Below are 22,555 nucleotides of genomic sequence, written 5' to 3' on the forward strand. Positions count from 1 at the left end.
TGAAGACCGAAATTTCTCCTGCACCCGCTCATTTATAAAAGATAGGGAAGCTCTACTCATTGTCTCCTACGCTGGTACAGACTCTGAAGGAGGTAGCTTGGAGAACAATTGTGACATCTGCATTTGGAGGCATTAATCATCACTGCAACTTTCTCCATAAATTGCAACATGGCCGTGGAGAATTCCTCCCTGGTTAAAACAGAGGAGCAGGAGGATGCATTTGTCAGAGTTGAAGCTCTGAGCTTGCATTAGGTCTTTTAAAGTTATTGGAAATGCTTTATTTTTAACAAAACAGGTTTTTATTTACCTGCTCTGTGCAATGGAATTGCACAGAGCGGCCCAAACCTCCTCTTATGGGGTCCCCCCGCCAGCAATCCTGGCTCCTTCCGTCCGCTGAGTGCCCACATAGAAAGCAGCTTTAATGGCCCCAAGAGGATGGATTGTAAGTTAAAGTATTCCCCAGAGGAGCAGCCTTTGCCATTTTAATCTGCTATTTTGCAAGCCAGTGGGGTGTATGTCCTTTTCAGGTACTCATGGATCACTTCAAAAGAAATGGTTATGGGTTTACGGTATTGAAATCCAAAATGAAAACCGGAACAAAACACACCTGGTGCATAACGCAAGGTAAAACCCCTCGTGGATTTTTTGAAAGGCAGACCAAAATGTTGGTAAAAAATATATATATTATTATAATTATAAGATGATAAAACAGTACAAACAACGACGATCATCATATAGTATTATTGCAACTGTAAATATAAGATCATGATACATAATACCCAAAATAACGCATTCTGTAGGTCTGGCACATACTGCCCATGGATGCTGGTGGGCTAGCTATAGTACACACCTTCCATGTTTCAGACTAATTATAGTCCTTCAGAGGTTTTATGTCAAATGGGTAGCAGTATTTCTACAATATAAATACACATATATATATATATATATATATATATACATACATACACACACACACAATATAAAAGTATCTATATATGGCATAAACAGATCATATGTCACACTTCCAAAATGATAAAAAACAGATATTGCATATAACTGATGAGTAAGTGATCAGTTGTTTCCCAGAGAGAGCAGCGCAGACATGCACCAGATGGAACCACAAAGACCTCAAGGAAATAAGCCCAAGACTGCACATACAGGGATCCCTCCCTGGTAAGAGTAAAGGCTCCCATTATGTAATGCCAAACAGCCAGTTAGTAATCGGTCGTTGGAGAGTTTAATATGATGCTCATCTGAATATTTGTATGCATGTATATGCGAATCCCAGAGGGGGGGGGGGTTTAATAAATTGCTGTTACAGAGTGAACTAAGATAGATTTACCATCTTAAAGCCACCAGGCTTCAATGGGGCACTTAACTTTAAACCTTATTCTGCACAATCTATTCATACATTCTATCTCATAATGGGATCATATTTTATTTTTTATGTTTCTCATTCAATATTTTTTCATTTATCACTTTCTTTTTGGTGTTGTATGCTGTTTGTACTGGTCAGATCAGCCACTCTATGGGATATATAGTTTGCTGTCCTATGTTCATTGCCAATGTGGCAGTGTGCATAAAAGAAATTTAGTGTGTACAAATGTCTTATCCATTACCACAACTAGGGGTCAACCCTTTGCATATGCTGTGCAATGTTTATGTGTAATGGATGATTCTATGTCCCTGGACTGTGCATGCGTGGACATTTTTCTTTTCCCTGGAAGGCGCCGGAGGACTGGGCCCTCTCTGCACTGCCCGGCGCGCGTAGGTCCATCTCACACCCCCACTTGGGGCGTGGATGGACTTACTTTCTAGCCTTAGGAAATCGTGGGGTCTACCGCCATTTCCCTTCCTGCTTGCGCTCCACCCTGGAGCGTAGTAGGCACCGCGCCCAGACGTAGAGGGATCCATGATGGACGCTGGATGCCCAGATTTATGCACCAGCTTTTCCATCTTGCCTTATCAGCTGTCCCCTATTGAATCATCAAGCCCTCCAGCTGGGTATTATCTGCCACTTCCTGTGTGGTTATTCCTGCAGCACACAACTGGGAGTAGGTTGCATTGGAGCTGACTGTGGAGACTAAGGTATGCTGAACTATGAGGCAGATTTTTTTTACTTTAATCATGAGATATGTAACTGGATACTAGCCAGATTTAATCTACAAGTACCTTGCTTTTGCCTATATTACAATCTAAATGTCTCCGAGTCCCTGCATACCTGTACATCATATTAACAACATTTTATATCTGCTTATCTATACAGAAGAGCATCATATTAAACTCTCCAAGGACCGATTATTAAACGGCTGTTTGGCATTACATGGTGGGAGCCTTTGCTCCGTTACCTGGGATCCCTGTATGTGCCGTCTTGGGCTCATTTCCTCACAGTCCTTGTGGTTCCATCTGGTGCATGTCTGCGCTGCCCTCTTTGGGAAACAACCAAATCATTTTGCAAGTGTGACATATGATCTGTTTATGCCATATATAGATACATGAATGCACTTTTCTCTGCTTTCTCTGTGCATTTTTATGTTACTATTATTAATATGAAATTTATATTGTAGAACTACTACTACCCATTTGACATAAAACCCCTGAAGGACTATAATTAGTCTGAAACATGTAAGGTGTCTATGCCAGTATGTACAACAGCTAGACCATCAGTATCCATGGGCAGAATGTTACATAGTAGGTGAGGTTGAAAAAAGACAAAAGTCAATCAAGTCCAACCTATGTGTGATTATATGTCAGTATTACATTGTATATCCCTGTATATTGCGGTCGTTTAGGTGCTGATCTAATAGTTTTTTGAAACTATCGATGCCCCCCCTGCTGAGACCACCACCTGTGGAAGGGAATTCCACATCCTTGCCACTCTTTACAGTAAAGAACCCTCTACGTAGTTTAAGGTTAAACATCTTTTCTTCTAAATTTAATGAGTGGCCACGTGTCTTGTTAAAGTCCCTTCCGCAAAAAAGTTTTATCCCTATTGTGGGGTCACTAGTACGGTATTTATAAATTGAAATTATATCCCCTCTCAAGTGTCTCTTCTCCAGAAAGAATACGTTTAGTACTCGCAACCTTTCCTCATAACTAATATCCTCCAGACCCTTTATTAGCTTAGTTGCCCTTCTTTGTAGTCGCTCCATTTCCAGTACATCCTTCCTGAGGACTGGTGCCCAGAACTGGACAGCATACTCCAGGTGTGGCCGGACCAGAGTCTTGTAGAGCAGGAGAATTATTGTTTTATCTCCGGAGTTGATTCACTTTTTAATGCATGCCAATATTCTGTTTGCTTTGTTAGCAGCAGCCTGGCATCGCATGCCATTGCTGAGTCTATCATCTACTAGGACCCCCAGGTCCTTTTCCATACTAGATTACCCCAGAGGTCCCCCCCCCAAGTGTATAGATTGCATTCATATTTTTGCCACGCAAATGCATTATATGTGCCAGACATAGTTGGGTATTATGTACCATAATCTTATATTCACAATTGCAATAATACTATATGATGCTCTTCGTTGATTTGTACTATTTTATCATGTTTTTATACTAAAATACATATTTTTTACCAACATTTTGGTCTGCCTGTCAAATATCCATGAGGGGTTTTACCATGCTTTATGCAACAAGGGTTTTACTGTTCATGTTTTTATTTGGATTTGACAGACCAATTCCTACCATACCTCAAATCCCATTATGATATGGTGTTCCACCGATCCAATTGGTTACACTGTTCAATTTGAATGTAACTGTATAACCCCACTCTACACAGTATCCTCTGTGTCCTCTATTGAACGATTAAGAAAGCTCTAAAAAAATTGAGGGGAATTCCCCATTTAGACAGCAGTACCCATTGGAAGATTTCAGGACAAAAATAAAAATTTCCCTGCAATAAAAAAAGTTCTACTCTACCCAAAACACTTTAAACGTGCAATGTGCTTTTGGACGTGCTAGATAATTTAAAGTGATTGTAAAGTCTAGTTTTTTTCCTATAAAAATAACAAACATGCTATACTTACCTGCTCTGTAGCAGTGAATTTGCACAAAGCAGCCTGGATCCTCCTCTTCTCGGGTCCCTCTTCTGTGCTCCTGGCCCCTCCCTCATGTTAAGTGCCCCTACAGCAAGCAGGAAGGATCCTGATAATAACATCAGGATCCCCCCCAGGACATATTTACTGGCCCCTTCCCTGCTCTCCATCCTGAAACTATGGAGGTGAAGGGCCAAGGGAGCACACAGGGAGGAGTCGGGCAACAGAAGAAAGAGGAACCTGAAGTGGAGGGGACGCAGGGGCAGCATTTATTTGAACCGATTGGCTTTATTTTTAGCTGAATGCCGGTGGGAGGAAGAAGAGAGAAAGTGGGTATTCAGCTACTGCAAGGAGGAAAACATAGCCGAGGGGAGGGGATCGTGTTCTCTCTGAACACTACGGAAGTTACAAGGAGAAAGAAGAGAAAGAGAAAGAAGAGAAAGAGAAAGAAGAGAAAGAGAAAGAAGAGAAAGAGAAAGAAGAGAAAGAGAAAGAAGAGAAAGAGAAAGAGAAAGAAGAGAAAGAGAAAGAGAAAGAAGAGAAAGAGAAAGAGAAAGAAGAGAAAGAGAAAGAGAAAGAAGAGAAAGAGAAAGAGAAAGAAGAGAAAGAGAAAGAGAAAGAAGAGAAAGAGAAAGAAGAGAAAGAGAAAGAAGAGAAAGAGAAAGAAGAGAAAGAGGAAGAGAAAGAGAAAGAGAAAGAAGAGAAAGAGAAAGAGAAAGAAGAGAAAGAGAAAGAGAAAGAAGAGAAAGAGAAAGAGAAAGAAGAGAAAGAGAAAGAGAAAGAAGAGAAAGAGAAAGAGAAAGAAGAGAAAGAGAAAGAGAAAGAAGAGAAAGAGAAAGAAGAGAAAGAGAAAGAAGAGAAAGAGAAAGAAGAGAAAGAGAAAGAAGAGAAAGAGAAAGAAGAGAAAGAGAAAGAAGAGAAAGAGAAAGAAGAGAAAGAGAAAGAGAAAGAAGAGAAAGAGAAAGAGAAAGAAGAGAAAGAGAAAGAGAAAGAAGAGAAAGAGAAAGAGAAAGAAGAGAAAGAGAAAGAGAAAGAAGAGAAAGAGAAAGAGAAAGAAGAGAAAGAGAAAGAAGAGAAAGAGAAAGAAGAGAAAGAGAAAGAAGAGAAAGAGGAAGAGAAAGAGAAAGAGAAAGAAGAGAAAGAGAAAGAGAAAGAAGAGAAAGAGAAAGAGAAAGAAGAGAAAGAGAAAGAGAAAGAAGAGAAAGAGAAAGAGAAAGAAGAGAAAGAGAAAGAGAAAGAAGAGAAAGAGAAAGAGAAAGAAGAGAAAGAGAAAGAGAAAGAAGAGAAAGAGAAAGAAGAGAAAGAGAAAGAAGAGAAAGAGAAAGAGAAAGAAGAGAAAGAGAAAGAGAAAGAAGAGAAAGAGAAAGAAGAGAAAGAGAAAGAAGAGAAAGAGGAAGAGAAAGAGAAAGAGAAAGAAGAGAAAGAGAAAGAGAAAGAAGAGAAAGAGAAAGAGAAAGAAGAGAAAGAGAAAGAGAAAGAAGAGAAAGAGAAAGAGAAAGAAGAGAAAGAGAAAGAGAAAGAAGAGAAAGAGAAAGAGAAAGAAGAGAAAGAGAAAGAGAAAGAAGAGAAAGAGAAAGAGAAAGAAGAGAAAGAGAAAGAAGAGAAAGAGAAAGAAGAGAAAGAGAAAGAGAAAGAAGAGAAAGAGAAAGAGAAAGAAGAGAAAGAGAAAGAAGAGAAAGAGAAAGAAGAGAAAGAGAAAGAAGAGAAAGAGGAAGAGAAAGAGAAAGAGAAAGAAGAGAAAGAGAAAGAGAAAGAAGAGAAAGAGAAAGAGAAAGAAGAGAAAGAGAAAGAGAAAGAAGAGAAAGAGAAAGAGAAAGAAGAGAAAGAGAAAGAGAAAGAAGAGAAAGAGAAAGAGAAAGAAGAGAAAGAGAAAGAAGAGAAAGAGAAAGAAGAGAAAGAGAAAGAGAAAGAAGAGAAAGAGAAAGAGAAAGAAGAGAAAGAGAAAGAGAAAGAAGAGAAAGAGAAAGAAGAGAAAGAGAAAGAAGAGAAAGAGGAAGAGAAAGAGAAAGAAGAGAAAGAGAAAGAGAAAGAAGAGAAAGAGAAAGAGAAAGAAGAGAAAGAGAAAGAGAAAGAAGAGAAAGAGAAAGAGAAAGAAGAGAAAGAGAAAGAGAAAGAAGAGAAAGAGAAAGAGAAAGAAGAGAAAGAGAAAGAAGAGAAAGAGAAAGAAGAGAAAGAGGAAGAGAAAGAGAAAGAAGAGAAAGAGAAAGAGAAAGAGAAAGAGAAAGAGAAAGAGAAAGAGAAAGAGAAAGAGAAAGAGAAAGAGGAAGAAGAGGAAGAAGAAGAAGAAGAAGAAGAAGAAGAAGAAGAAGAAGAAGAAGAAGAAGAAGAAGAAGAAGAAGAAGAAGAAGAAGAAGAAGAAGAAGAAGAAGAAGAAGAAGAAGAAGAAGAAGAAGAAGAAGAAGAAGAAGAAGAAGAAGAAGAAGAAGAAGAAGAAGAAGAAGAAGAAGAAGAAGAAGAAGAAGAAGAAGAAGAAGAAGAAGAAGAAGAAGAAGAAGAAGAAGAAGAAGAAGAAGAAGAAGAAGAAGAAGAAGAAGAAGAAGAAGAAGAAGAAGAAGAAGAAGAAGAAGAAGAAGAAGAAGAAGAAGAAGAAGAAGAAGAAGAAGAAGAAGAAGAAGAAGAAGAAGAAGAAGAAGAAGAAGAAGAAGAAGAAGAAGAAGAAGAAGAAGAAGAAGAAGAAGAAGAAGAAGAAGAAGAAGAAGAAGAAGAAGAAGAAGAAGAAGAAGAAGAAGAAGAAGAAGAAGAAGAAGAAGAAGAAGAAGAAGAAGAAGAAGAAGAAGAAGAATCGTCACAGAGCAAGTAGAAGAATGCCCATAAGCTGACCAAGCTGTCTTAGGACGGACGGACAGCAGACAGAGAACTGAGCGATTATGTAATCACTTGGGTCTCGGGCTTACAGCCAGCAAGGGACTTTCATCATCAGACTTTCATTTTGGTGGTTTTTTTTTCCACAATTTTTTATTGCCGGCAATACTGGTAACCCTACTGACAGCTGATAAGTAATCCATTGTTAAGGAGGCCAGCTCAGCAAGCTAATGTAAAATTCGTATATGAACTGCATCTAACATCGTAGCTGAACCACTGAACAGCTGCGTAGGAAATTCGCAGTGAAAATGGAGGGGAACTTCGTACTGGACATGTGTGAACCTAGCCTTAACCATTCATATGACACATACCAACAACAACTGTTACCTTTCTTAGGAGTCCTGCGTGAACATTAATGAGCTCGTTGTGCTTTTCCTTTAATTTGTTGTAGCGTACTTCTGTTGCTTGTACCTTCTCTGTTAACAAAATACAGGCAAAATAAATAAGAGATAAGAAAAACTAAAGACATGTTTCTAATAATGACAGACCGAAGGGCTCCTATCTGGGCTAATTATCTCTCTAACACCACATATGAAGTCACTGGATAAAAATTGAACATACATAACCACTACAAAAAAAGATTGCATTCACATTGCTTAACAAAACAAGAAAGACAGTGGCATTCTCACAAAGAAACTGATGCTCATCATAAAAAAAAAAAAATAAATAGGGTTTTTGTACACACCGTAAAATCCTCTTCTCGTCTTTCATTGAAGCTCTTTTTGGAAATTGTGCTCTCCTGGGACCCACAGAATCATCACCGAGCCATGTCCATGCTCTGGAAGGATCCCGATAATAATGTCAGGATCCACCCAGATGCCAGACTAACGGCTGGCACAGCCTCTTAGGGTGGCTCCTTGAGCCTGAGCCAGTCGCTTCTGCCCCCCTTCACAGCCTGGAGCTCCAGTGAGCGATGACTGCAGTCAACACTTTTTGCTGAGCGGACAGAGAACTGAGCCATCATGTGATCACTTAGGTCTTGGATATACAGCCAGCAGGGGACAGCTGCAGTATCAGACTGATGCTGTAGCAGGGAGGTAATATATAAGTATAGATGTTTGTTTTTCTTGTATTCCAATACAGTGGAAATACACTGTTTAGATCCTCATATTAAATTAATAACCAAAGAAAGAAAAGACTAGGAAAAAATTGTGAAAAATGATATTATGTAATCTACTAAGAAGATCAAGCATCAGTTTACCATGCTGTACTTTTTTTTTCTTTGAAACAAACAGCCCAACACTGTAACAGAAGGCAACATCTACAGGCTTTGGGGTTAAATTGGCGAAGTAATAGCAAAGTGAATGTTCACTGAGCCTAATCACATGGGAGGGAAATTAAGAGAACAGGACTCTCTTTGCGCATGTTTGGTTAACTGAAGTGAACACAGCTTTACACCATTTAGTAAGCTCAGCGAACATTCACTATAGCAAATGAACCTTAATTTGTTATTGCAGGAGAACATCTTGACCAGTTTACATAAATCATTAAAAAACTTGGCACTCATGTCCTTTCATACAAAAATAATAAAAAGGTTTTTTTTTTAAAAAGTACTTTGGAGGATTAAAAAAAAGGAGGCAAACAATAAAAATATATAGATACTGCATACTCCTACAAGTCAAACAAGATATGAAATATTTACAAAACAAAGAAAAAAACATCAAGAAACAGGAAAATCTCTGGTGCAACTAAGGAGTGGTTACTCTGCAACAAGAGAAAAATCTGACAGTGCTCTTTAAAATTATATAGTATTAAAGTATATGTAAACGCTCACCTTGTAAAATAATCAATTCAGTTTAAAATAGAAATGCAAGGCAAGAAGTTTGTGTATATAGAGTTAAAAAAAAAAAAGAATTTTATAAATGATCAAATGCCCTTGGTTTTCAGCTGCATAAGGGGTTTAGAAAGGTGGGGATGGAGACTACAGGGGACAGAGAAACAGCAGCACACTGGGCATCTCAGTGATTATCTATGCAGGGGGTGTGTCAGCACACATCTGCCCAATGAAGTAAAAGGCAGGCTCTGTTCCCAAGTAGAATGCAAAGAAGAAAACTGACCACACTTGGATGGATGTGCGTCCATGCCCTGGTGAGGTCAGTTTCAAATAGGAAAACAGGGGGACTAGCAGGATCACCAGGTATTTCACACAAAGGAAGCAATACAAAAAAAACAGGATGCGATACAAGTGCATGGTAACAGACACATCACAAATATGAAATGTTGGGGTAATATACACTTTAAAATGTAAGCTTTATACCACAGCAGTGCAGTGTTGGAAATGCTAAAATACAATCAGGGATTCAATAAAGCTTTCATGAAAAAGTAAAAGAAGTGTAAAAATTGTCTAATCAAAGAGTTATCACCTCACTTTGGAGATCTCTCCACACTTCCTGCTGTGTCTCTGGGACAGGAAGTAAAAGAAAATCTCTATGACAGAACACACGCAGCAAAAAGTCAGTGTTGTAAACCAATCTCTAAATTATCCTTTACATACAATTTAAAACTTCAAAATCCTGTAATTAGAAAAAATCTTCAGTTTAAAAAAAAAAAAAAAATTTAAATTGATGAGCTACTGAAAACATGCAAAAAAAAAAAGCATGTATGTCTATTGTATTTTTAATTAAAGCAACTACGGAGTAGTCTAAAGCTAGCTACACATTATACAATGTTTTTTTTGTTCAATTTCCTTTACCTTCAACTATGCAGGTCAAGGGCCTGCCTGATCGCATGCAATTTGAAAGTGTTTAGGTCTGACCTCATATTATATATTTAAGGAAAATTGTACAAGAAAATTGTATAATGTGTAGCCAGCTTAAGACCTTTGACACCTTTGCATATTACATTATGTTCACAGGACAGCCCATAAAAAAATAAGTGTTTTTTTTCTTTTTCTTTCAGCCAGCGGGCTGAATGAATAAAAAGAAAGAAAAAAAGAAACAAACAGATTTTCTAATCCACAAAAAGGAGGTAGATGAAGGAATCCCCCCCCCAGGGTATTGTATTCTGAGAGAGGGACTTGACACTTTCAGAATACACTGATCAGTGGCTACAGCTGCTGATTGGCAAAAGTCCTCTAGCTCTCTAGCTTGCTCATTCAATAGAACACAATCTAATGACTGACTTCTGTCAAACAAGGGGCAGCCATAAACTGATCAAAATTCAGGCGCTCTCTTCTGAATCGGCTTTTTTTTTTTTCTTTTTAGACTAGGACATGAGGATGAAAAATGGCTACAGATGGGAGCAGTAAAAAATAAATTTATTCAACATTGAGGAGGCATGGCCCAGAATAAAAAAAAATATATATTTTGTTTTTCATTGGAAATAATTGTTGATTTTCAAAACCCCAATGGGCTTGTGCATTTTTATTTTCAGTAAAATAAAAATATGCACACTTGTAGACCATAAAATTCTACTTCCATTGACGCATAATGAAATGGCTACTTAATCTTGACAATTTGTTTTTCAGCCTAGGCATTATTTCAGCCTCCTTGTAGATGTTAGTGAAATCCCAATGGTATAATTAAGCTTCTGCATTTATAGAAGCGTTTCAGGAATTGGCTAAGACAGGTCATAAGCAACACACACACTGAACAATTTTCCATGTATTGCACTGTATAGATTAAACACTCATCATTGTTTCTAATATAGTGGCAGTTTGTAAAGACCTACTTTCCATTTCTACATGCAGTCCCTGAGTTTTGTCGCTCTCTTGCTTCAGTTTCCGTAGTCTCTCCAGCTCATCCCGCAGCTGCTCATTGTCCACTAAGGCTTTCTGCTTTTGCTTCCGCTGCTCTTCCACCTCAGCTTCCAAAGTGTTTATCTGACCTTTCAGCTGCATGATGTATTTCTGGGCCTGTGACAATCAGACAATTTTTTTAAAAGTATTTTATTGCCATCAATGTAAACAGCTAAATTATTATTCCTTGACTTGAAAATACTGTCCTATCTTCTAGGAACATCAATTCCCTGAAAAAGTTAAATGGATTTATGTCATGGAATAAACACAACAAAATACGGGTAATAAGGAGCAACAACATTTCAGAATTTGTAGTGGGAATTGAGGGAAGTAACAGATGGAGATCCAAATATCTCTCACTGCTCTTACCCTGACATGAGAGCCCTGTGTCACCGCAAATTAATTATGGCATTGTGTAAACACAAAAGGTGCACAGATACTACGTTTTGAGATAGCAGACTCTTCAATTGCCTTCCTGCTCTTATATTCCATAACACAAGCTTCAATCACCCATAATTATACATTTTCACATTTGTGAATTAGAATACTGTACTTGCATAATTAAACTTGAATGTCATATTATTGTTTTAATTAGATCTATGTTCAATAAATAAAAAGCAATAAAAAATGCAGACCTAAACACTAAGGCTCACTTCACACCCATGCACTGTAAAAGTCTGTTAGTCCTTAAAAAGAACTTTGGATGGCACCCCAATGTACTATGCAAATGCAACTCAACACATAGATGGTCTTAAAAGAAAAGTACCTGTAAGGTTTTTTTATACATTTGTGGTGTACTGGCAGCTAAATTGAGTGAAGGGGCTTGCCCTAATGCACTGCACGTTAACGTGCAAAAAAAAAAGCACTTAAAACACACCGGAGCAGCCTTTCTCAACCGGGGAGCCGCAGCATCCTGGTTGAGAAAGGCTGTCAGCTCCTGCTCTGCCATCCTGTATTCTTAAGCTAAGGGCAGATGGATTCCAGGAAGGAAATGCTACAAGAATCATCTTAAAACACACCGGAGAAGCCTTTCTCAACCTGGGAGCCGCAGCATTCTGGTTGAGAAAGGCTGTCAGCTCCTGCTCTGCCATCCTGTATTCTTAAGCTAAGGGCAGATGGATTCCAGGAAGGAAATGCTACATGAATCATCTGCCCTTACTCAAGATGGCTATGGCTAGAAATGCTAGGGGGCGTTTTTTAAAGCGATTTTTTCAACAAAGTAAAGCATTGAGACATGGATGGATGAGTGAGTTTTCTCTGAACACTAAAAAATGAATTAAATAGCGATTGTGGTGCTTAGATACACTTTAATTCAATTTTAAAAATGATTAAATTACACAATTAAAGACTGAGTGTGAACAAGTTATTTACTGCTCTACCATTAACATCCTGAAGGCTAAGGCTCCATGTACACGGGACGCTGAAGTCCTCTGATCTATTTTTTTTTTGACACCTTGAAACCCGCGTTTAAAACGCCCGTTTAGCCGCACTGCCATGCCGCAGTATTATTTAAATATTTCAGCCATTTTGTGAGACCAGAGTGAGTAGCAGCAGCTGAGAGAGCAGCAGTGTATTTGTATTTAGCGTGTCACTTGCCACAAGTTACGGATTGTCACTTGCCACGTCACCTGCCACAAGTTGCGGATTGTCATTTGTCCCGTCACCTGCCACAAATTGTGGCTTGTCCACTTGCCACGTCACCTGCTACATGTTTTGGATTTGTCACTTGCCACAAGTTGCAGATTGTGCACTTGCCACATGTTGCGAAATGTCACTTGCCACAAGTTGTGGATTGTCATTTGCCACAAGTTGTGGATTGTCATTTGCCACAAGTTGCAGATGGTGCACTTGCCACGTCACCTGCCAGATGTTGCGGAATGTCACTTGCCAGAAGTTGCGGATTGTCATTTGCCACGTCACCTGCCAGAAGTTGCGGATTGTCATTTGCCATGTCACCTGCCAGAAGTTGCAGATTGTCCACTTGCCCCATCACCTGCCACAAGTTGCGGATTGTCATTTGCCACGTCACCTGCCACAAGCTGCGGATTGTCATTTGCCACGTCACCTGCCACAAGTTGCTTGTTCAAATGTAACAACGTATGGGTCAAATTCCACTTATACTTCGGATAACAGCAATGCTAGTGGTGTATTGGATTGGATCAAGGGCTCATTAGGGTATATAAATGGTCTATGAATCATTGCAAGCAATTACAATTTAAAAAAAATGTTTTAATGGTTTTTCATCATTTGCCATCATTTTTGAGATTTTTAATGTAAAAAAAGGGCACCTTTAAAAACGCTTATAAAAAAAAACGCATCTAAACGCCGGTACTGCATTTAGTCGCGTTTGGCATCTGAAACGTGGAAATCTTTGGCGTTTGAACCCATTTTTTTGCTTTCAAAGAAACAATGTTAAACGCAACTGCCTAAAAACAGCAATAAACGAGATTGTGTACATGGTCACATAAGATAACATTGAATGAGTTCAGGGGCAGTTGAAAAAAAGCGTCCAACTGCCTCTGAACGTGTGTTTAGCAACGTCCCGTGTACATGGGGCCTAACAGTCACACTGTGACTTACAGAAAAGGCTTACACAAACGCACAGGCACTGCACTGCCCGCTTTGACTGCAGCACACATGCACTTTGAAAACTTGTTCTGTTAAAGACTCGGAAAATACCTAAACAAGTCATACAATAAGGGTTTACTTGTTTGTGAAATCCATTTGTTTTGTTTTTTCACAAGAAAACAGTTTTTATTCAACGTATTTAACAGTACAAGCGATGCATAGACACAGTTAGATATGGTAAGATTACATATGTAGTCACAAAGTAGGTGATGAATTGTTCACATAAACAATAGAAAGAAGTATGAAAGCATTACATGACAGGACGTATAAAGGATAGATAAAAGACGGGGGGGGGGCAGGGGGAAACAAGCAAGGAACCACAAATACCTCATTAGCTTAACTTAGCAAACACAACATGTGCTGATTAACCACTTAAGGACCAGCCTCGTTTTGGATTTTAGTTGTTTACATGTTTAAAACAGGTTTTTTTTGCTAGAAAATTACTTAGAACCCCCAAACATTATATATGGTTTTTCTTCTAACACCCTAGAGAATAAAATGGCAGTCGTTGCAATACTTTTTTTTTTTTACACCGTATTTATGCAGCGGTCTTAAAAGCGCGCTTTTTTTGGAAAAAAATAAGACAACAGTAAAGTTAGCCCAATTTTTTTTTATATTGTGAAATATAATGTTACGCCAAGTAAATTGATACCCAACATGTCACGCTTGAAAATTGCGCCCGCTCGTGGAATGGCGTCAAACTTTTACCCTCAAAAATCTCCATAGGTGACGTTTAAAAAATTCTACAGGTTGCATATTTTGCGGTACAGAGGAGGTCTAGGGCTAGAATTATTGCTCTCACTCTACCGGTCACTGCGATACCTCACATGTGTGGTTTGACCACCGTTTTCATATGCGGGCGCTACTCGCGTATGCGTTCGCTTCTGCGCGCGAGCTCGTTGGGACGGGGGGGGGGGGGGGGGTTTAAAAAAATGTTTTAAATTTTTTTTATTTTACAATATTTTATTTATTTTTACACTGTTTAAAAAAAAAATGGTGTCACTTTTATTCCTATTACAAGGAATGTAAACATCCCTTGTAATAGAAAAAAGCATGGCAGGACCTCTTAAATATGAGATCTGGGGTCAAAACCTCAGATCTCATATTTACACTAAAATGCAATAAAAAAAGAAAACAAAAAAAAAAAGTCATTTAAAAAATTGACATTTGAAAAATTGTGCCTTTAAGAGGTGTGGACGGAAGTGACGTTTTGACGTCGCTTCCGCCCAGCAGTGTCATGGAGACGAGTGGGCGCCATCTTAGCCTCACTCGTCTCCAGACACAGGACGGAGAGGGATGCGATCGCCTCCGCCACTACCGACGGCTCCGGTAAGCGGCGGAGGGCACCGGATCGCGGTGGGAGGGAGGGGGGGTCCTCTCCCGCCACCGATAAAAGTGATCTCGTGGCGAATCCGCCGCAAGGACCACTTTTATCTGAAAGCCGGCCGCCGCACGAAAACGGGGATACTGGGGTTATGGCAGCTAGATGCTGCCATAACAATGATATCTGCCGCCAAAGTTTGGACGTACATCATCATGCGGCGGTCGGTAAGTGGTTAAAGAGAGCTCAGTCGTGGTATATTTGCCCCTTACATTGGGATTGAAAATGTTCAACAGCATCGCTTTGGGGTGAGCCCCCACATCTAAGGAGGTAACCTGATCAAGAGTGTTAATTATTTCCATCCAATAGTCTCCGAGACGGGGGCAAGACCACACCATATGAAGAAAGGAGGCGGACTAAAGACCACACCTGGAGCAGGCCACCGGGTTGCTAGGTGTCATGATTGTCAGACGTTTTGGGGTGTAATAGGCCCTGTGGAGGAACTTGACCTGCATAAATCGATCTCTAGCCGAAATCGCATTAATAATAAAGGAGGATACAAATGTTTCCCATTCATCCTCTGACAAATCAGGAATGTCTATTTTCCACTTGTCCAGAGTTTTCTCAAGTTTCTTTGTAGGGGGTATGGACAAATGGAAATATATAGAGGATAATAGTTTATCTATGATCTTAGCGGTAAGTAGTCCCTCCACAGGGTCTGACTCTAACTGAAGGAGAGATGGAAACGGTTTCCTATAAGCATGTCGAAGCTGGTAGTATCTAAACAGCATCCAACCTGGTAGTGAATAAGCATTTTTGAGGTCAGAGAAGGTTCTTAGTTTAAAACCCATCACAATGTGTTTTAGCTTAACAATTCCCTTCCTTGCCCAGATTTGGGGGTCTGGAACCGACTCCAAGTGCGGCAGTCTAGGGTTGCCCCACAGGGGAATGTGCGGGGAGAACATCCTTGGAGTGTTAAAGCCATTGCCGGCCCTGTTTCAAACTGCGATTATAGTGCTCATCAGCTCTGTAATGCCAGGGTGGGATTTCATCCCTCTGAACACCACATTGCTGAGAGAGGAGTAGGAACCCATGATAGCGGCTTCCAAGGTCACTGCCGGGTTGTCACGTGGTTGAGAGAACCACCATCTAACCGTCACCATGACAGCTGCCCAGAAGCAGACTTGGAAATCCGGTAAAGATCGACCCCCCTGAGTGATGGGTAGCTGGAGGGTAGCGATAGCCAGTCTTGGGGACCTTCCATTCCAGATAAAAGAGGATATTATACTTTTCAGCTTGGCAAAAAATGAGGCTGGGTAATCAAGGGTGAATTTCGAAAAAAGTACAGAAATTTAGGCAGGTATATAATTTTGATTAAGTTTACCCTCCCCACAGATGGGAACCACACACATAGCGGGGGTGCGGGACGATAGTGGGGAGTTGCTGACCTCTCCAGGGGATAGCAATGCTAGATTTTCCCGTTTTTTTAGTGATCTATACACTTTCAGAACTAGTGGTAACGCTTTGGCATTGCAGGAGTATTTGAATAATATCCCCTTTCCTACATTATCTGAGGAGCATAGGGCAATGTTGGATAAGGATATCTCCCTGGAGGAGGTACAGATTGCAATAAGTGACTTGCAGAAAGGAAAGACCCCGGGGGTGGATGGACTCCCTATGGAGTTCTACTCTCAGAATATGGAGCTGCTTGCACCTAAACTCACGTCCCTCTTTGCTGTATTGGCTGGAAGGGGTGCTCTGCCGGAATCCATGGAGGAGGCGGTCATAGTTTTGATCCACAAACAGGGTAAAGATCCTCAGGAGTGCGCGTCCTACCGACCCATTTCATTACTCAACGTGGATACAAAAATTCTAGCCAAAATCCTTGCCACCCGCCTGTCCTCAATTATTTCTACATTGATCCACGTTGATCAGACCGGTTTCATGCCGGGCAAGGGGACAGATATTAATATCAGGCGTCTGTTCCTCAACCTGTCCATCGCCCATGATAACTGTGGGGATAGAGTGATCGCCTCCCTGGACGCTGAAAAGGCGTTTGACTCTGTGGAGTGGGAATATCTTGGGGAAGTGCTAGAGAGATTTGGTTTCGGCCCTGGCTTTCGCCAATGGATTAAATTGCTTTATAGAGCATCGAGGGCTAGGGTGCGCACCAATGACAGGATCTCGGATCCCTTCCCACTTCACAGAGGCACTCGCCAAGGGTGCCTGCTGTCACCTACTATAAACATCTTAAAAATGATGCTCCTACCCAAGTTCACGTACCTTTTTAGAAATAGCCCGATCTGGCTCCCGGCGTCCTTTTTTCGGGAAGTAGACAAACAAATTATCTCCTTCATCTGGTCTGCCAGACGACGCGCTGACGTCACCCCAAGCGAGTTGCATTCCAGCAGGACGGGTTTGTCCGAGCTCCGGTGGCCACGGAGCCGGACTTAAGGCTGTTCTATCCATTTACACTCTGTAAGTGTGCATTTGTTTTTTATCTACTTTTTAATAAATTAAATCGGTTTTACACTATGTGAGCCCCTTCTATATTTTATGGTACCTATGCCCCGGGTTGTTGGAGTTGCTGATGATGAGATGACCCCTGGTGGACATCGCTGGCAGTTCCCATCTCTTGGCCTCTAAAGATTCCTGCTTGCTGTGATCCTCTGTGGTGGGGGGGTCATAGCCTTCTGGTAAGGAGTAACCCCTTCCATTTCTGGTGGTGGACCCTCCCTTGCTGTCACAGAATTTCATTTTCACTTGGAGTATATTAATGTCCCGAACCCTGGGCAGGACAGACCCCCCCCCCACATATGCAAGATCTATACGCGATAGGGTCTTTTGTGAGGCTGAGAGGCATGTGTAGGCCCGTCGAGAAGGATGACGCCACCCCCACACGTCGGTCAAATTAGACGCCTCAGCCCATGAGGACGGCTCGGAAGGCCTGCCCATTCCGGGCGTGAGCCTGTCCACTGCAGGATCCGGGACCAGGTTAAAATCCCCCAGCATCACCACATTATCTGTACCAAAGGCAGCTATTTTGGAAATAATTTGGTTGAGTACTCTTATAGAGGCTGGGGGGGGGGGAGGGGTAGGTACAATCCCACCACAACCAGCTCTAATCTGTCTACAATGGCATGCAATATCACAAACCGACCATCAGGGTCAAACTCCAGCGCCAGCAGTCTAAACGGTAAGGATTTGTTCACTATAATGCTGACTCCCCTGGAGTTGGTATACATGGAATGATATTGGTGTCCACCCAGGGTCGTCTAAGACTCAGAAGTTTGCTTCCCGTCAGGTGGGTCTCCTGTAATATGCAAATTTGGGGGTGATATGTTTTGAGGAACTGGAACGCCAGTGATCTCTTAACAGAGGAATTCAAGCCCCTGGTGTTCCATGAGATTATGGTACAATCAGCCATCCATGCCTGGTATCACATTTTCCGTCCATATATCACCATATAAGAACAGATGCCAGGTCTGGACCCTTAAAAAGGTAAAAACGTGGCACCCGGCGCGCTTTGTGACAAACATGAGTACATCGCTTGTGAAAAAACAACAAAACAACAGGTTATAACAAAACATTCCCAACCATGCCCCCCACCCCGCCAACCCCGACCCAAACCCCGGGGAGGCTCAGGATCCCAACTCAGAACCAAGGCAAACACGCCTGTAATGGGGTACCGTGAGTGGAACAGCATCCAGTGCAGCAGTCAGATGATGAAGAGCATCCAGTCCTCTGCTGGAGATCGGATCATAAGAAGCGGGTGCAGTCTCCCGGCAACAGCCGAGGGTACAAACTTGAAACTCAATGTTGCAGGAACAGTTATATTTTCATGGCCATGACCAACATTGTTAGGGAGGATGGGGGGGGGGATATGCAAAGGAACAGTCAACTCCCACCCCTCCTGCGAGGACATCTAAAAGGAGCTATAATGTAGCTTGGGAACCAATGAAACCCCGGGCTCCCATCTACCGTAAGGCAAGGTGACATGTATCAGATGGGGAGCCTTCTGGGCCAAGAATAGTGAACAGGCCAGTAAATAAAGGAGGCACGTCTCTAAAGCACCAGTCGGCCATGGCACACTTAACTAGAAATAAACAGATTTCCTTGTGTAGGGAAACTTATCTGCGAGGTAGCGTGTCAATCCACATGGAGGCATCCTCAGGAGAATTGAAGAATCGCACCGATTCGCCGCCTTCCACTCGCAGCCTAGCCGGAAAACAGCATGCTGTACTTGATATGCTTGGCTCAGAGTCTGGCTCTCACTGCGTTGAAAGATTTCCGCTGTTTCTGCGTTTCTAGCAAATAATCTGGAAAGATCAGGAGTTTGGCATTTTCAAAGCGGAGCTCTCCCTGTGCTCTCGCCTCCATCACCGTGTCACGATCACGAAAGGGAAGTAATTTAAAGATGAAGGTGCGAGGTGGCGCCCCCTGTGGGCCCCTGGTAGAGGGTATGCGATGTGCTCTTTCCACGGTGAAAAATAGGGAAAACCGTGCCGAAGGGACCAATTGTTGCAATAAACGTTCAGCAAATGCAGTGGGGTCCGTACACTCTGCCCCTTCTGGAAGGCCCAAAATTCGCAAGTTGTTTCTTCTGTTGCGATTTTCGGCGTCCTCCGCCCTGGCCTCCAGCACTTTAACTTTGTTTTTAAGCACATGTAAATCAGCCCCATGATCACGTACCGTGTCTTCATTGTGGGGGACCCTCTGTTCCACCTCATGCATGCTGCCTCTTAGGGTATCAAAATCCTTCCTGATGAACTCCACGTGGGTTTGTATGTGGTCCATTTTCTCTGTCAGGGAAGTTATGGCCTGCATTACAGCCTTAAAGTCCGCCGCCGGGTTCGGGAGCCTCTCCAGTTCGTTCGATCCGCCGGCCTGGTTCTCCATGTGGGCAGGAGATTTAGGCGAGGCCGCGGTTCTCGGCGGCGCTGCCTTTTTCCGGGATTTCAGTTGGGAATTCCTCCTGTACATACCCCAGGGGTGTCTCAGAGGTTAGGGGGGCACAGGAGGATCGTTTTGTGGGCCTCTGCCCCCCAGAAAAGGAGGATTAATAGCCGATCTGCGGGAGCTCAGGTCTCACACACCTGCTCCCTCTGCCATCCCGATCACGCCCCGTGAAATCCATTTTTAACAGTAACTTCAAGCCTGTGTAATTTTATTTAAAAAAAGCATTTTGGATCACTAATATTAATATACTTGCATGCCCATCTTGATGTAGGTGGTACAAATTCTTTGCATGTTCATTGTTTTGTAGATAGATACAAGACACCCATCTTCTACAAATTATTTGGCACTAAAAGAGCATCATAAGAAACAACATCTAAAACAGCTAGTTTAGAAGCAGATTAGATATAGCTTTTTAAACCTTACCTCCAGCTTAATTTTTTCCAATTCTGAACGAAGCAATTCAATTTCTTTTTTAAGATTTTCTATCTGAAGGTCCCTTAGAAGGAAAAGGAAGCATAAGGTATAAAACTGGTAAGCAGCAAGCAAGCAATAAAACAGTATTGGTCAATGAGCAGCAACAGACAAGAAGTTTACATAAAATCAGTACCTATCATCTATCACAAGACCATTCGGAGGCCCAAAAGTTTGTTGAAAGAGGTCTTCTACAACCTAAAAAAAACAGGGAATAAATTTAAGGCAGGTATAAATGTTGTCTTTTTGAACAAGATTGTTTAAAAACCAATGGTGGTCAACTTAGTTGATACAATATATTTCTACTTATGCAGTCCAACTGGGATAACACCTATTGTTGCATTTTCACAAAATCCGATCCATGTATGGCCATTCACGTTCATGAAAATTGACTTAGCTATCAACTACTCAAACAGTCCTGCTGGAATTTTTTTTTTGATCAGCACTGATCAGTGTAATTTGATGGCAGGGAAGTCACAATGTCAGAATAAAATGACACATCAGGGAGGATTCCTGCACAATCTTCATTGGGTGAATCGGTACAGTTTTTTTACATTCAGCTGGCTGACTGAACAAAAAAAACTGAACCATGTATGCCCAGCGTGACTTAAGCAGAAACTGGCCGACTTTCTGCACATGCGCACTGCTGTCTTTTCAAAGAAGCTTGTATAATCTCCGGCAAAGGCACACCGCACCAACATCTATTTTTAGATTCTGGTCTCAACTATGCAGTCTATTTTTAAATCCTGGATCTATTTTTAGATCCTGGTGATCAACTGTTTGACCTTATTTTTAGATTCTGTTCTCAACTATGTGATATATTTTTAGATCCTGGATCTATTTTTAGATGCTCGATCTATGTTTAGATCCTGGATCTATGTTTAGATGCTCAATCTAATTTTAGATTCTGGATTATTTTTAGATGCTCGATCTACTTTTAGATCCTGGATCTATTTTTAGATGCTCGATCTATTTTTAGTCCTGGATCTATTTTTGCTCTATATGGGCGGCACAGTGGTGTAGTGGTAGCACTCTCGCCTAGCAGTAAGAAGGGTCACTGGTTCGAATCCCAACCACGACACTACCTGCTTGGAGTTTGCATGTTCTCCTTGTGCCTGCGTGGGTTTCCTCCGGGTACTCTGGTTTCCTCCGGGTACTCTGGTTTCCTCCGGGTACTCTGGTTTCCTCCCACACTCCAAAGACATGCTGGTAGGTTAATTAGATCCTGTCTAAATTGTCCCTAGTATGTATGAATGTGAGTTAGGGATCTTAGATTGTAAGCTCCTTGGGCGTAGGGACTGATGTGAATGTACAATGTATATGTAAAGCGCTGCGTAAATTGACCGCGCTATATAAGTACCTGAAATAAATAAATAAAATAAAAAATATTTTTAGATGCTCAATCTATTTTTACATCCTGGATCTATCTTTAGATGCATGATCTATTTTTAAATCCTGGATCTATTTTTAGATGTTCAATCTGTGTTTGCATCCTGGATCTATTTTTAGATCCTGGTTCTATTTTTAGATTCTGGATCTATCTTTAGATGCTCGATCTATCTTTAGATGCTCGATCTATCTTTAGATGCTCGATCTATCTTTAGATGCTCGATCTATCTTCTCTATTTTTAGATCCTGGATCTATTTTTAGATCCCGGATCTATCTTTAGATGCACGATCTATTTTTAAATCCTGGATCTATTTTTAGATGTTCAATCTATGTTTGGATCCTGGATCTATTTTTAGATGCTCAATCTATTTTTAGATCCTGGATCTATTTTTAGATCCCGGATCTATCTTTAGATGCACGATCTATTTTTAAATCCTGGATCTATTTTTAGATGTTCAATCTATGTTTGGATCCTGGATCTATTTTTAGATGCTCAATCTATTTTTAGATCCTGGATCTATTTTTAGATGCTCAATCTATGTTTAGATGCTTGATCTAGGTTTAGATCCTGGAACTATTTTTAGATCCTAGATCTATCTTTAAATGCTCAATCCATTTTTAGATCCTGCATCTATTTTTAGAAGTTCGATCAATTTTTAGATCCTGGATCTATTTTTAGATCCTGGATCTATTTTTAGATCCTGGATCTATTTTTAGATCCTGGATCTATTTTTAGATCCTGGATCTATTTTTAGATGCTCGATCTATTTTTAGATGCTCGATCTATTTTTAGATCCTGGATCTATGTTAGATGCTCAATCTATCTTTGGATGCTCAATCTATCTTTGGATGCTCAATCTATCTTTGGATGCTCAATCTATCTTTGGATGCTCAATCTATCTTTGGATGCTCAATCCATCTTTGGATGCTCAATCCATCTTTAGATCCTGGATCTATTTTTAGATCCTGGATCTATTTTTAGATCCTGGATCTATTTTTAGATCCTGGATCTATTTTTAGATGCTCAATCTATTTTTAGATCCTGGATCTATGTTAGATGCTCGATCTATCTTTAGATGCTCAATCTATCTTTGGATGCTCAATCTATCTTTGGATGCTCAATCTATCTTTGGATGCTCAATCTATCTTTGGAT

The 22,555-nt window shown here is 40.9% G+C and overlaps 1 protein-coding gene across 2 annotated transcripts in view; it reads right to left on the minus strand.

The window, feature by feature from the left end:
• Positions 1 to 22,555, minus strand: part of HIP1R (huntingtin interacting protein 1 related) — a 244,671-nt gene that overhangs the window by 84,303 nt on the left and 137,813 nt on the right. For both annotated transcript variants that reach the window (XM_073627456.1, XM_073627465.1), the window contains 4 exons: positions 20,148 to 20,209; positions 19,964 to 20,036; positions 10,566 to 10,749; positions 7,224 to 7,312 (listed from right to left, as the gene is read on the minus strand). In XM_073627456.1, the coding sequence (XP_073483557.1) occupies positions 7,224 to 7,312; positions 10,566 to 10,749; positions 19,964 to 20,036; positions 20,148 to 20,209 (408 nt within the window). The remainder of the gene's footprint in view (positions 1 to 7,223; positions 7,313 to 10,565; positions 10,750 to 19,963; positions 20,037 to 20,147; positions 20,210 to 22,555) is intronic.

Source organism: Aquarana catesbeiana, linkage group LG01 (genome assembly GCF_042186555.1).
Source record: "Aquarana catesbeiana isolate 2022-GZ linkage group LG01, ASM4218655v1, whole genome shotgun sequence".
Lineage (NCBI taxonomy): Eukaryota > Metazoa > Chordata > Amphibia > Anura > Ranidae > Aquarana > Aquarana catesbeiana.